The sequence below is a fragment of the Mycteria americana genome, chromosome 9 (genome assembly GCF_035582795.1).
Source record: "Mycteria americana isolate JAX WOST 10 ecotype Jacksonville Zoo and Gardens chromosome 9, USCA_MyAme_1.0, whole genome shotgun sequence".
NCBI lineage: Eukaryota > Metazoa > Chordata > Aves > Ciconiiformes > Ciconiidae > Mycteria > Mycteria americana.
Genome location: NC_134373.1, coordinates 31,770,415 through 31,785,697, shown reverse-complemented (window position 1 = coordinate 31,785,697; position 15,283 = coordinate 31,770,415). Strand labels below are relative to the sequence as shown.

The following is a 15,283-nucleotide window of genomic DNA, read 5'->3' as shown; positions in this document are numbered from 1 at the left end:
ACAGCAATGATGTCAAGATTCCTGCTTGACTTGGAAGCCAAAGAACTCTCTTTGTTTTACATCAGAACAATACCCAGGTACCAACTCTCTAAGCTCTAACAGCTTAGAACAACACACAGCCTTTTAATGGGTCAAACACCATCCCAAAATCTTCTGTGATTTCATCAGGTGCAATACAGGTTAAGCACCCTCATTCACTTCTTCCAACCCTGAAAGAAAAACCCTACAAAAAATTTAAGTGAAACACCAGGGAGGCTGATGTCTCTTAATTGCACATCCTCTTGTTGCAGTCCAGCCACTTACTCAATACAAAAATACCTCATTAAAATCATCCTCAGTACAGTTTATTTCTGGGTGTTCTTTCGGTAACCCCTGTGGGTCAGGCTTCACCAGAAAATAACCTTTTCCAGCTGACAAAAATAATTTCCAGTGAAGTGAAAGTTTCACTGCTGAACAGAGCACCAGAAATCAGCTCCCAGCAAAGTATTTATTAAAAATACCCATTCTGCGAACCCTGTTGAGTCCCACAAATTGAGGCCATTTGGCAAGTTAATAACATTGGCAACTGCCACCCTTATGAACCATTAAAAGGCAGCATTTTCCCCCTATTATTTCTCTTTGCTGCTGAAAGTCTTTATTTTTTAAGAACGCTTATTACCTTGTGTTTTTACAAAAGTAGGAACTGAATGAATTTGCTCAGTGCTGAGCCCTTCCACTAAAAGTGACTGATCTAAAAAATAAGTGCCCCGCCCCCCAGTCATTTGGACCTGTTAATGACTGGTCTATTATATATAATTCCTGTTTCTGACACAGTTGATTCATTTGTAGTCCCTTTGGAGGCAGCAATCTCGACCAAAAAATGATACGAATGTGTTTTCATGTGTTGGTCTCTCATTCTTATGAGCCACAGTGGACAGCTTCTGTTTCTGTGCAAGAATTAGTAGGGGGTGTTATTAAGCCTTTCCTATTTACAGAAAATCAGAACTCGATGGGAAGGGTAAAAAAAAAACCCAAACCAACAAAACAAAAACAAACCCCAAAACAAAACAAAAAACCACTGCATATTTCAAACTCCAGTATGACTATTCCTAGAAACACAGCATTGCTGTGGCTGGAAGGCACTTCTGGAGATCATCTAGTCCAACTCCCCTGCTCAAAACAGGGTCAACTAGAGCAGGTTGCCCAGCCCTGTGTCCAGTTGGGTTTTGAATATCTCCAAGGATGGAGACTCCACACCCTCTCTGGTCAACCTGTTCCAGTGGTCAACCACACCCACAGTAAAAAAACCCCACTTCGTCTTCTGTTTAAGCAAAATTTCCTGCGTTTTAATTTGTGCCCATTGCCTCTTGTCCTGTCCTGGGCACTGCAGTGAAGAGTCTGGCTCTGCCGTCTTTACCCCCTACATTAGGTACTTATGCACACTGATAAGATCCTCCTGAGCCTCCTCTTCTCCAGGCTGAACAGTCCCAGCTCTCTCAGCCTCTCCTCATACGTCAGATGCTCCAGACCATTAATCACCATCATGGCCCTTCACTGGATTCACTCCGGTATGTCAGTGTCCTATCTGTACTGGGGAGCCCAGAACTGGACACAGCAATCCAATTGTGTCTCACCAGTGCTCAGTAGAGGGGAAGGATCAGCTCCCTTGACCTGCTGGTGATGCTCTGCCTAATGCAATCGAGGATGCTCATCTATGGAGTCTTGTGTCCCCAGCTCTGAATTGTTTCTACAAGAGCAGGAAAAACCTAGCGTAAGTTTGAGAGAGCATCACCCAAGAATAGCTAGAACTTGACCGTCACATCACCAAATTACGACACCAAAAAGGCATATTAAATCCCAGGGATGAACAAGGCAGTAGAGGGAACCATTTGAGTTTTAGTTAGAGAATGTGATGGTCGTTAATTTGGTATGGGTCTTTGCATTGGCTCCACAAGAAATTCCATGTAGGACTCCAAGGGCTTCTCCAGACAGAAGTTTAGGTTAAAAACACAGTACACTCCTGAAAAACTATCTGCATCTCCCTGTTTCATTGAAAAATGCTCACCTAGCTTCAATCACATTTTTTATTCCTTAATTCAGTTTGAGTAATGCAGCAAAAACATCTCCAACTGAGAAGACACGTTATTTACTGGAACTTTGTTGCCCTTTGTGATTCTGACAACTAATCACAACCAACTGCTTCTATTTTGCACAGTTTTCAGTGCTATAGTAGGAGGAGGTTAAAATTTAATGCATTGGCAAAGTCAAATCTCAATTATCTGGGATAACAGAGTGGAGAGAGCACATAAAAGTAAAAATGCAGATAAAACACATTCAGATAAGCTGTATGAACAAACAGCAAGTACATAAGAGAAAGAAGAAAAAGTCAGCGCGTTGATCCCAGAAGAGGCACTGATGCAAACTGGTCAGCCCAGGATGCTAGGCATTTAACGCTGCAAGTCTTGAAACAAGCTCTGGACAGAGACCACAGACATGTAGCTAGTGTACTTCTGGCCACAGCTGGTTAAGCACTGCAGTCTAACTGGGCTAGGCTGGATCTGTTCTTGTCCATTTGGCTCACTTCCCGATTTGGTCCACAGCCCCCCAAATCCTGATCATTCACATACCAGGCTATGTGTGTACACCAAACCATACTCAAGACTAGTTGTCTCCTCTCCCCATTTCTGGACGAAGCCAAGCAGTTAGAAAAGGAAACCTGGAGTGGCTGATGGTATCCAGTACTCCAAGGACTGGTCTATAGAGATAATACAGACACAGATCCCATAAACTCTCCCAAAATGCCTCTCAAATGCTGCTGCAATAAGCCTACTGCTTTCAAATGCTCCTCAAACCCCTCACAGCAGTCCCCAGGACACAACACACACCTGTGGCATCATGCTTCACTTCAGCAGACTGTATCATTGCCCTCCTCTTATTTTAGGCATTTTGAACTCAGAGATAAGGGATTGAGATGACAATTACATCTTAGGACCACAAGAGCCCCACAAGGGTCCAGAGAAGAGCCAGGCCAGGTGCTGTGCAGCACAGACGCCAGCAGCCTGCTCCAAGTGCTAGCCCTGAGAAGCACTGACAAGTGCCAGCCCGCACCATGAGCCTGCGTGGTGTGGTGGCCACAGAGGGTACAGACCTACCCAGTGGACACCTGGATGAAGACCAGGTCCAAGGCAGTTACTGGCACAGGCAGCATTAGCTTTTCTGCAGCTGGCACTTTTGCCCCAAGTCAGTACTGGGGACCTGCCCCTACTGCTGCCTCCCACACCAAATCAGTCATTACAGTGCACAGAGATGCCACCAGGGAGGAATGGGCATGTGAAATCAAGAACATCACTCTCTGTGGGTGTCAAGTCCACAGGAGTGGATTTTTTTCCCAGTAATTTCAAGAGTTTTGATTCTGATTCTGTCCTTAAAATATTCCACAGGCCCCAGGAATAACCTTTACGCTTCACCCACATTCAGGGTGATAGAGTAATGAGTTCCTCATCTTTTCCATGTGGATGTAGCAGTCTTTTCTTCCGGAGCTAAATCACTGTGAAGCACTGTTCAGTACCATTAAAGCACCGCTCAGCTCAGTCCAGAGTTATCTGCATAGCAGCAGATTGATGGTTCTCCTATACATACTAAGTAATTTGGACTGGAAGCTGCCACAGAAAAGCCAGATCTCATTTTAATTTGCATGTAAGATATATATCTGTGGCCTTTGCCTAAAGGTTTGTCACTCTAACTGAAAGCTTTACAAAGGTCAGAATATTCAACTTTCTGCTTTAAATTCTAATGACAGATTAGAGATACATTTCTTAGCATAAATATTTATACATAAACATACTTTATATATGCATGTATACACACACCCCCAATCTTAAAATATCTCAGCATATGTGTAAGTGTAACAAATACTGTCATAGAGTCATAAGTGAATGGAGTAACATACTGTGAGTCTGCACTGACCTAAGATGTGGATCTGAATAGAAAAATAAAATTATTTGAGATAATGGGGCCTGGCAATTTTAGCAGTGTTCCTTCTGCACTAAAATAAGCAAGTTAAGACTAATTGGCAATGTAAGATCCAAGAGGTCTCAAGATTGAGAAAATGGTAAACAAAAGGTAATCTATCAAATTTAGCAGTAGGCACATTATCACTACAGAAAAGCTGAAAAATAGAATGATTTGTACCGTTCTATTGCATTAATGATTATTTCAAAGAAACCCGAGACTTAAAATATTCATCTGCTACTTTCCCCTGCCCCCAACAAAGGGCAGGCTCGTTGCGCTCCCTTTGTGTGTCTGCTTTCTGCTTTGCACACAGACACTTCCACATTTAGAGAGAACAAATCTGACAAATCAGAAACTGTGCATGACCCACATACTGACAACAAAACAGCAACGCTGACTGTCTTAGGAGTCACGGCAAGGCCAGAAGTGGTTCCAGTTAACACCTCTGTCCTGTATATAGGTGGTCTCATGCAGCACTGTATCCAAAACAGTGCAAGAAGAACGTGTCTGAAGGGCAGCCCCAAAGGACCCAACAGTCTTACATCACGCAAGCCTTGCTTTTACAGACCGTTCATACAGACAGGGCCAGGCTGATCTTTATTCACCCCTCCTGGTGTAAGGGTAGAAGTCCACCCGCAAACAACGGTATCATAATTAGCCCATCAGTCAAGTTGCCTCATGCTTTCAACTCTGAGAGCTACATACTCATTGCACGTAGTGTCTTTGCTTTAAACATGGCCTTAAAAAAGACCAAGAATTTAAGTGCTTTAAAAAGATGCAGCTAAAAACAAAAAGGGAAATAAATCTCTCTCTTCCAGAGAAAGTCACTCATCGGGTAAAGAGAACTCGAGAGACAGCAAACTCCTAAATCTTACCATTTCATGTGCAATCATTTGATTTTACAGTTACGGCTTGCTCTTAACCAGTTGAGGTCCATGAATCAGAAATTCCTGGCACATCAGCAATTTTTAGTCAATAGGTGGTGGGAACTGGAGTTGAGAAGGGATTAAGTCCCCTTCCCTTTTCTTTTACAACCTTCCAGAAATCTCCCTTCTGAATTGCACCCCTCCCTTCTCCCACATCCCACATCCAGCAGGGCTTCATGGGAGCCCAAAAGCATTCATGTTTAATTCTCTAACAGAAAAACAAAATAAGGGGCTGCCTGATTAAACATTAAGGACCTGAGCTTTTTCTCCCTTTCTGGAAAATACCTTCAGTTTAATGGGAACAATTTAGTAACTGCTTATCTGAAGGTTATCCATTAATTGCGGGGCTGGCCATGCGATAGGAAAGAATTTTTCTTGCATCTGGGGCGGGGCTGAGTTATGGTGCTATAAAAGCAAGTCAATACTATCTAATATTAAGTGCCAGGATCATCTTCTCCCTTTGACAGACACCTCAAAAGTTAAGAACCTGTACCAGGTCTGCCTGTCTCTGAGACAATACACAAAACCAGAAGAGGTCCCTCCCATTCACCTAATTTATAAAGGGCCTGATTCAAAACTTCTCTAGAAATATTCTCAGGAGCTTTGAAAAGAAAGTGTGCGTGTGATGCATGCAAAACAACCTGGGAGGAGGAAGCTATGCCCATATTCCCAGTGGAGATTTAAATGTAGATTTATTACAGACAAAATTTATTCCATCAAAATTTGTTCCCAGCCTCTGGGGACTGATTCCTCCTACACCACTATATCGATTTCACTGCTGAAGTGCTGCACTAATGAGTCAGGCTCTCCACGTCCATTGTGCTACTATAAAGGGTCACATTTTATTATATGGACCATTAAATGAAGCAGGGGAAAATAAATGTTTTGGTTTTGTACCCCTGCCTTCTTTAGTGTCTGCGTTAACGAAATAACTCTTTAAATAAACACCGTATACTGTTTTGTTTCCATTTATAAAGATACAAACGATGGTGTCAATGATGGTCCCATGCAGTTATATTCAGAATCAGCTCTTTACCCTTAAAAGTCTGGGGACAGCGAGGGAATTAATTCAGGATTTCATAAACTGTAGGGGTTATAAAACCCATTCCACCTAGAGAGGCATTTACTCACATGGTGCATAGAACATGACAAGAGTGTGCTTCTTCTTCTTCAAGGACTCCCTGAAGTCTTCTCCAGCGAGGTGGATAACGCTAGTCTGTTTTTCTTCCCATGCAGGCTCAGGTGGAGGTGGTGCTTCAGGACTAGAAAAGGAAGGAAATGAAACTGGTTTGAAAATGTTTCTGGAAGCCAGCAAAGGGGCATCATGTCCTGGTCATAACTACCACGAGGGAACTGAGGTCGAACAATCCTTCAGGGTGCCTGTGCAGTAGAAAACATGCTCGATATTTCCAACACCAGGTAACAACAAAAAAGATGCAAGTTAATTTCTGGAACTCAATAAAAATATAATTTCAGTGATCGTACTCAGGCATATGAGTAGGAATGCAGAATAAAGATTTCCTACATTGCATCCAACATCTGGGTGGAAAACACATTGCTCTTGTATCACTGTCATCCATAGACATGAAGTGAGAAGAACAGCAGGCAGGTGGAATCAAAAGGCAACTGATATAGAACAGCATCTTCCAGTCAAACATCCTTTTTGTACTCTTTATCGCTATCATGCAAACTTCTATAAAGAATTTCATGACCTTCTCTTGAATTCAGATATTAAAGCCAGGATGCAATAATCAGCATCGTTCCACTTGGAAGACTGGGGGTGACTGAACTGGAATATTTTACCTTGATAAAGAGAATGTCAGGTTTCAATTATGACTGCACATACTGACTAGATCAGAGCAATCCCGCACATCTAGAGCGCCTCAAACAAAACTTCTGCTATTCACCAGCTCACAGACTTCTCTCAGACTCATTAAATTCATTCCTGCTGTATCTTAAATAGTGATTACTTATATAAAATCATCAGAATGGCGCCACGGTATAAAGACCTTCATATGTCGCCTTGGTAATAAATTAGCTTTTCAGACTTTCCTGTCACTTTGAATGACACCATTTTAAGTCGTATCAGGTACATAAAAACCAAGTGGAGAAAAACTCGATTTCTAAAGTCCTACTCAAGGTCACTTGGTGGACATCCATCGTATTTCCATCAATACTGATTTGCCAGTTGCTAGCGAAAGAATTAGGGCAGCTGGTCTGAATTTTCACATGAACACCGTCGGTGTGAGCTATCATCCATTACAGTTACAGTCAGAGGTGTGACTTCATCTCACACAGACCTTCCCATGCTGACCTGAAATAAGCTACCCAGACACTGGTAACAACCTAGTGTGGCAGCACAGACTACAGTCACCACAGAGGGACCGGAGCCGAAACCCGCATGGCTGCGACTAGACCACTCACTGGGATAGGTTTACACAAGCTGTACTTTTATCTCCAGCCTTCACCCCAGATGCATCCCTATTTCCACCAACTTCAGTGCAGCTGTGACAATTTTATCCCTGGTCAAGGGATAAACAAGGATCTTACTCTATTGCGTCTCTAGTTGGGAGAACATCCAGCAGTAAAGAGCAGGAGACAAGTTGTCTGGGTTTCCCCTGTGTTGCTGACTACCCGAGGCTGCAGACAAAAGTCTTGCAGAGGCACAGCAGGATCCAGAAGGGATTAACACCCCTCCCCTCCTCCTCATTGCTTATTCACCTGCCAATACGTACAGGCAGCGTCAACCTGACTGTTAACTCAATATAAATTACGTAGTGCTCAAAATACTCCAGCAAACCGGTGAAACTAGGACAGTGACTTAACATCCAGTACAGACACAGCAGCCCGGAGCCTGAGTATGCAGGGAGGCCAAGGGAATACTGTGTCTAAATGTAAAATATAGACAAAACTTCCCAACATGCTACAAAGATGCTGTCAGACCATACCTATTACCTGATTTGAAGCACTCAGAGATGTAATTTAAAAAGAAAAGAAAAAAAAAAACCACAAAAAAAACCACCAAAACCCCCCACACAACCCCCTCCCCCCACCAAATAAGAGGGGAAAAATGAAGATTACTGTCCTCACTCCAACTGCACTTAATGGTTAAATGACTTCAAAACTTCACAAAACACTGGCAGTTTTTTTCCCATTGAATAATGCAGAAAATACATTAGGCTTACAGTACCTAAAGGAAATGCATATTTTATTCCAGAATACTTAAAGAGAGAATTGTGCTAGCAATTTACTCCTTTGAAATGAAATTCTTTTCATCATACATCAAACTTAATTCTGCATATTTTAGCACACCACCCAAGAAAAGTTGGTTAGTGCAGACAAAGGTGCTGTTTTTATTGGTCTCGCTGGCTTTCCGTCAGCCCCACGTAGCTGGTATTCTAGGCATTGGCTCTGAAATGCTGGAAAGAGAAAAGTACAACTGCAGAAATTCAGTTACTAACAGTGAAATCTGCTGCTTAGTATAAAGAGGGAACAACAAATGTTCTGTTTGTTTTCAGAGCCATTGCTATTCCTTCTCCGGTGAGAGGCTTAGGGTATATTTGAAAAATATTTATTTTGGGAAAGAAATACCGGGACAACTATGAAAAAGCCCACAGCAAATAAAGGATTTGGTGTATTAGAGACCATAATTAACATACATGTTTGTACGGCTTTGAATATGGGAATTCAATTTGTTTTTGTTAGCAAGGGATTTAGGCAGTCGATGAAGCTAGGTTTAAGATTTACTTCCTCACCAAAGCAGCCTTCAGGAGCCAGTAACCAGGAACCCAAATACTATCTCAGACCCTCAGAACTTACTTTAGCAGCCAGTCGATGATCTTCTTCTTTGTTCTGAGGTGTGGCAGAGTGTATTTCTCCTCTCCATCCTTAAAATACTTCAAAGTAGGAAACCCTGAGATGTGGTATCTTTCTGCCAGTGCCTTGTTGACGGTAGCATCGACTGCTGCAAGGACACCTGGACTCTAAAACAGAGACCACTAACTGTAAATCCCAGCAACACACTCACACCCCTTGGGCAGAAAACAGTGGACTTGGGGGCAATCACTCATGATTCATGCCTTCACTTGCTCAGGTACTCAGCACAGACACACAGAAAGACACAGAGGACTGATGCAAAACCAGGAAGGGGCATCTTATGGACTAAATGTAACCAGAGTGTTACCTGTTCTCCTCCCATTTCTGACAGAATTCCCTGTATACAATTCACTTTATAATGCTTAAGAGCTGTTCCCAGGAACGGCATTTCCTCCCACAAATCCCAATTTCTCCCAGATGAAAGGAGCATTGTTAAAGACAAGTTTACTTCAAGGCAAATTCATCTTTCCCTAACTTGCGGGCATCTTTACATGGACCACCTTTAGAGTCACAGGAGAACAGACACTTGTAGAGTGTGATTCATCTGATCTTTGTTTTTCTCATCTCCTCCTTCTTCTCCAACAACTACAAAGGGACTCTAGATGTCTCTAGATGTCTCCACTGAAGATGCTTGAAGTATGGGGGAGACTAATCCTACTTCTCCTCTTGCATGGCGTACACAGCTTGAGACTGAATCAATAACACTAATACTTATATTATTGGATCTCTCTTCTCCAGCCATGCTGATGGAGCACTTAAGATGAAGCTAATGGAGTGACGCAACCATAAAACCAGGGTATTTGAAAGAGGGATCAACCCCCTTTGTTTTTTTCCAAATCTAATTCATAAATAAAAGCCTATGTTCCTTCACATTCGATGCCTTTAAGTAAGGGGGAAAAAAATCCATTTTGGATTTGATCATATTATGTATAAGGCCTACAGCAGAATACATAAACATTTTTCGATTTTGTTTTCGTTCAAGACAGAATGTTCTTTCTAAGACTTTGGCAGGGCTCATGCATTAGCGATGAGACTGTACTTTGGAAGCACATTTTGAAGGGTCCTGTGGGAGGATGAGAACAGCTGAATTTGTTGTAGGGAGAAAAGTAACTTTTATTACTCCAGTTATTTATTACTGATTATTTGAAGGATATAATAAAGGAAATTAGCTTACATCACTGGCTACATGGAGAAACTCTGCAGCCTTCTCATATTCTGGCTTCATTTTCTTACAGTGCCCACACCCTGCCAAAAAAACCAAAATCCAATTAAGTTGTACACGCCATGGTTATTCATTGACCCATCTAGCCATTATCAAAATCCAAAACCATGTGGTAGAGATTTACTAGAGTTTAGTATGCATTTTACTTAATTTATTTGTAAAGCCTTAGTATGATTTAGGATATTTTCCAAAGTGGTCACTATGGTTTAAACAAAGAATTTACTCTATTAAAGAAGAATAATAAACCCCCTGAATTCGCACCCACACCTCTTTCCTCCCAGAAAGTACTATAAACACAGTACTTGTCAAGCCCATCGCTTCTAGCACGCTCTTGGGTGAGGCACAACTTCACCCGTTTCAGTTTCCAAATCTTTATCTGCTTTAAAAAGAAACAACACAGGCCCTCACGTGACTTCCTGACTTTAAGCAGAGGCTTATACTAGCACAGCTCAATTGAGTAATGTAATTTGAATTAAACTGCACTGATAATAAGCCCTGCTTTACAGTGGTGCAGCATGTCCCTCTAGCAAGGATTTGCACTGATTTAATCACATCAGTGTAATTACACCACCACATATGTTCTCAACATAAGCAGGGCCTGTAAAACCGAGATAATGGTGCTTTCTCGCTTGTGCGAAGTTCTCCAGAGATCTGCCATTACTTCACTGCTAAGTGCTGACATTACAATAAAGTAAAATGAATGCATGAGTGAGAAAAGCAGATTTAAAAGAAATTATTTGGGTGTAAATTAAACTGCTTCCAGCCGGTGCAATTGCTTCCAGGCAAGCTGAACTTTCAGGACCAGGTGAGGCTCCTGCCGTGACGTGAAGTTACGCTTCAGCACCTACGGCACGATGCTGGGCCTCCGGGACAGCCCCTTCCTCGCCCTGCGCAGCCCCCGCTATTGCCCCCGAGGGACCAGCGCAACCGCAGTCCCCGCAGGGTCAGAGCAAAGGGACGGAGCGGCAGAGATCGACACCCGGGCAGGGCGAGGGCCAGCTCCTGTGCACAGACCGGAGATGCAGAGAGCTGTAATAAGGTGCATGGCATGACCCAGACGCAGTGCACTCGCCTGCCCCAGTGCAATGTAATCTCAATGCAATCCCTCCCCGCACTTCTTCCTCTTGTTTGCAGCAGCAGCCAGCTTTTCTTTCTTCAGCTGTTATTGTTGGAATGGGCACTCGAAAGCCCAGACTTTGCTGAGCTTTTGAAAGTCGTATCAGAAAATACGGCTAGAAATCTGTTTCAGTGCAGCTTCAGCAAAAGCTGTTTCTGAGGTGCATGGGCAACAGGGTTGGGGCTATTTTTACACCACTGTCTAAAAGAAAATAAACCAAGGACTCTGAACCTCAGCGCTGCTTTGATTCCCACTAACGGGATGACTGTCGAAGCCAGCAGACACAAACCTAAGCCCGAACTCAACCAGACAACCATGTTCTATTCAGCACAAGCCAATGAGTGTTCACAGCCAAGAAGCAGTAGGACATCCAGGTGTAACTTCACCACAGAAACAGGGACTTCAGCAGAGCTCCAACCACTGCAGGACACCATGAAACACTTTCAGGGCATGTGTATAGCACTGGGTGGTTACATTTGAATAAAGACTGCAAATCCCACCTGAGAATTACAGCAAATGTCCAAACGGTTGATCCCAGACCAAACACCAGTTCAAACACCAGCTAAGGTCTGTACTGCTTAGTCATCTGCATAGCAACCACAGCATTAAAAAGCCCCATGTCCTTCTTTTGAGCAAAACCCAACGCTTTAATGTGGTAGGAGCAGCAGAATAAGGGGATCTCAGCTGGAGGAGGAAGCTTTACTTTGGTTTTACATGGTGGCGGGAGCATGTGCCACCATACAGGGAACCTGATGTGACAGCTTCAGAGGTGAATTCAGGAAGAAGCTGGAAAAGGCTGAGGAACAGTTACTGTGTCAGCACTACTTGTCTTGGTTAAGAGCATGAAAGAGGCTGGCAAAATGATTTATTTGCCACCTACAGAAAACTTTCAGGCATATGGCTTTGTGGAAGGGGCTGACAGTTCCCTTTGACACCTGCCCGAGTTGATTTATTTCTCCTTTTAGGAGCAAGGAACTTTATGCATTTTGTGCTCTTCCTCACTTCTAAACAAAGGGCATCTCGAGTCCCAGCTCAGATACCTGGGAACCTCTCTGAATTAGCTAGCTCAAATTTGTACCAAAATATACTTTTTTGCAGGGGTAACTTCACCTTGGTGGGCTTTACACAGCGTGTCCTCCAGCCAGAGCAAGCTTCATACTGTGCTCTAGATACGGTATCCACACAATCTACACTACATTCCACAATCATTAATATTAGATCGATCAATCAAAAGCATCAAACAAAGTGAGTTTTCACAAACCTATGCAGAGGAAAAAAAAAAAACCAAAAACCAAACAAACCACCAAACAAGCTAGGCATACTTTGCCTAGGAAAGAAAAAGTAATTCAAAGCATCTGAAATTCATGTAAGTAATATTTTGCAGAAAGATATCCAGACTATGAAAGGTCACTGTTCTGGGTTCTTTCATGAACATCACACAGACACAGCACTACTGACTGCCACAAAGCTCACTCACTCATGCTTAAAATAAAGGGGAAGCAGGATCAGGTCTTTAAAGGCACTTAAATGCAAACTGAAGTCCTCAAATCTTTATCATGCAATGCTTGTTCTACCGCTGACAGAGGACAGCATGATATGCCAGCCTGGAAAAAAGCTACCACATTAAACTGAATCTGAAAGAGGGACAATGAATCTTAAGAGCTTCCCCCACGATAAACGATGCTTCCCTGGCCATCTTTATGAGAATTTTGCTATTGCGTGCTACAGCCTGCTTCCACCTACCATTGCAGAAAAGGGGAGATATGAATTAGAAGCCAGACCTACAGACTGCAAATCAATTAATCTCTCTTATGATTATTTATCCTACCTTTCAATAATCCTGTGAGAATTGCCATTAAATTCTCAAGGCCAATGAAAAAGTCGTTTAAATGAATTCCAAGGTCACTACCTCTCTTTGATTGCTACATTAGGTTGTTCAGCAGCAGCTGTATCCCTCTGCGCTAAGCTCCTCTAGTTTTAGACGTTTTCTGTTCATAAAATGAATGGGAAAATAACAACGACCCTACAGGCCCTCAGCCCAGATGATCCAATGTGCTGCATGAGGTCTGCTGGGACAGTGGAAGGAAGCCCGCAGGTCTGCAGTGGGCATCTGTGATAGATGTGCTCTTAGAAGATGCACTGTCATGTCAAGTGTATACTGACATTAAAACTGAAAGACTAAGCAAGGGAAGCGACTTGTTCAATCCCAGGTGAGAAGAGAAAGGTTGCAGTCAACACAAGGATGCCCCACAGCCTACTACAAGCACTGACATCCTCTGAGCCTCTCTGGGTCATGGCTGGTGGAAACACCCAAGGGACTTGTAGGTGTCTCCACAAAAGGAATCCCACAGCCTCAGTCCTTTCTTGCAGAAGACAAGTAGCTCCCCTGGAAGTGCAAGTCAGAGTTCCTCTCCATCCGGCAGCAGAAACCAGTCAGGGTTCAGTGCCTGGCTCTGCTGAACAGTTCTGGACAACTCCGTTGACCTCTCAACACCTCATCTTGCTCCTCTTGCACAAAACGAGCCCCAGGCTGCCAAGGGCCAAGGTGCTTGAATGGAAAAGAGCACACACAGAGTAAATGTAAAGGAGGAGTGTTACAAGACAGGAAAAAGAAGTCAAAGCTTACAAAAATCAGTGCTAGGACATCTGGTACGAGACAGGCCCTTGCTAACTGTCTTTAAAACAGATGTCTAAATGAAGCAAGGATTCTGTTTTCCCAGTTTATTTATAATCAATCTTCTCATTTGCACTGCACAGCCAGGCAGATAAACAGCTCCTTCCTTCAGTGTGGTTGCTGTCACACAGCTTAGCTCAGCTGCACCCCCAGAATGACAGCAATCACAGGTCCCCAAATCACCCCTGTGCAGAGAAGTCACCTCCCTCCAGAATCCCACCACAGGGCAGAGGACAACACTCGCTCAGCACTTCATCCTTCCTGGAGTGCGACCATACTCAAGTGCAGAGGCAAAGGCTAAGTGCGGACAGAGCGATGCTAACATGCAAGGGCAAGCAGCACACAGACAAAGGGAAGGTTAACAAATGTACCAAGCAACTTTTTTTCCAAGTAAATATCTGTATTTGTTTACAGCAGTCTGTTTGGCACCATGGCAAAGACTCACAATACAGAGCACAGTTGCTCCAAATGTTTTCAGAAGTGAACGAACACAAACACTTCTACTGTTAAAACCAAGTTTTGCCTGCAGAAGACAGGCAGAAAACCAGTCAAGCAGTTCCAGCTAAGCTCCTGCATATGCTGTCTTAATGCTGTCCCCAGAACATAAATCTCCATTTCTCTCTGTCATTCACTATTTGCTTCTTTCAGGTTATTATGGCTATATAAATAAACACCATGCTTTTGGTCATGTCCTTTCATTTCAAGACAACATTGTCTGAGGATCTGAAGTGTACATGACAAGCAAGAGATAAAAGCCAACATCCAGGCAGTTGTGGACGAGAAATTTCTGACATGAAGAACCCTGGAGATAAATTAAATTGCAAATAAAGATTTTAAAGAATCATTACATTTCTGCCATCGACAGACTGCTTGAGTACTGCTATCGCGTACCAGCTATTTATTGTATCATGCCAACTCTACATCCATCTATAGCTGCATACCAAAAATACCTCCATTAGCCTGATGAGAAAATGAATTTGAAGCACAAAGCATGTCCTGCTTTCAGCAAGTGGGTCACTGGCAGTTCAGACTACACTTATGGATTACAGACAACTTCAAGAAAAGAAAAAAAAATCTCAAAAAATTCAAAATTGAAAGATGCACTTTTGCTCTCTAAACATTTAACACCTGGGGATACACCTTTGGGTTCTCCATTCCTAATCCCAGAGGAGCAGTGACCTCTCCACACAGCAGAATAGCCAGCCCTTATGCATGACCTGTTGTTAACTTTGAACATACACCTGTATATATAAAAGCAAGAGTATGTACGTGGCAGGGAGGCACAATCCTTGCAGCCAGGGCAAGGATACACACAAGTCCCAGCCCTCTCATCACCTACGCAAGAACACAAATGTATTCTCTTCTGCCATGGAAGTCTTTAACATGCAAAGATTTCTTATGCATCACGTAAAAGAGTAGCTCTAAGGTTTGACACAAGGCAGCTTACAGTTCTTTCACCAGTGTAGGAGAGCATAAAC

At 43.0% G+C, this 15,283-nt stretch overlaps 1 protein-coding gene across 2 annotated transcripts in view; it reads right to left on the bottom strand.

Annotated features, from left to right (window-relative positions):
• PDIA5 (protein disulfide isomerase family A member 5) overlaps positions 1–15,283 on the bottom strand; it is a 102,845-nt gene that overhangs the window by 23,293 nt on the left and 64,269 nt on the right. For both annotated transcript variants that reach the window (XR_012777032.1, XM_075511481.1), the window contains exons 12-14: positions 9,967–10,037; positions 8,736–8,899; positions 6,048–6,178 (exon numbers count right to left, since the gene is read on the bottom strand). Coding sequence is in view for 1 of the 2 variants with exons in the window: in XM_075511481.1 (XP_075367596.1) it covers positions 6,048–6,178; positions 8,736–8,899; positions 9,967–10,037 (366 nt within the window). In the remaining variant the exon portion in view is untranslated. The remainder of the gene's footprint in view (positions 1–6,047; positions 6,179–8,735; positions 8,900–9,966; positions 10,038–15,283) is intronic.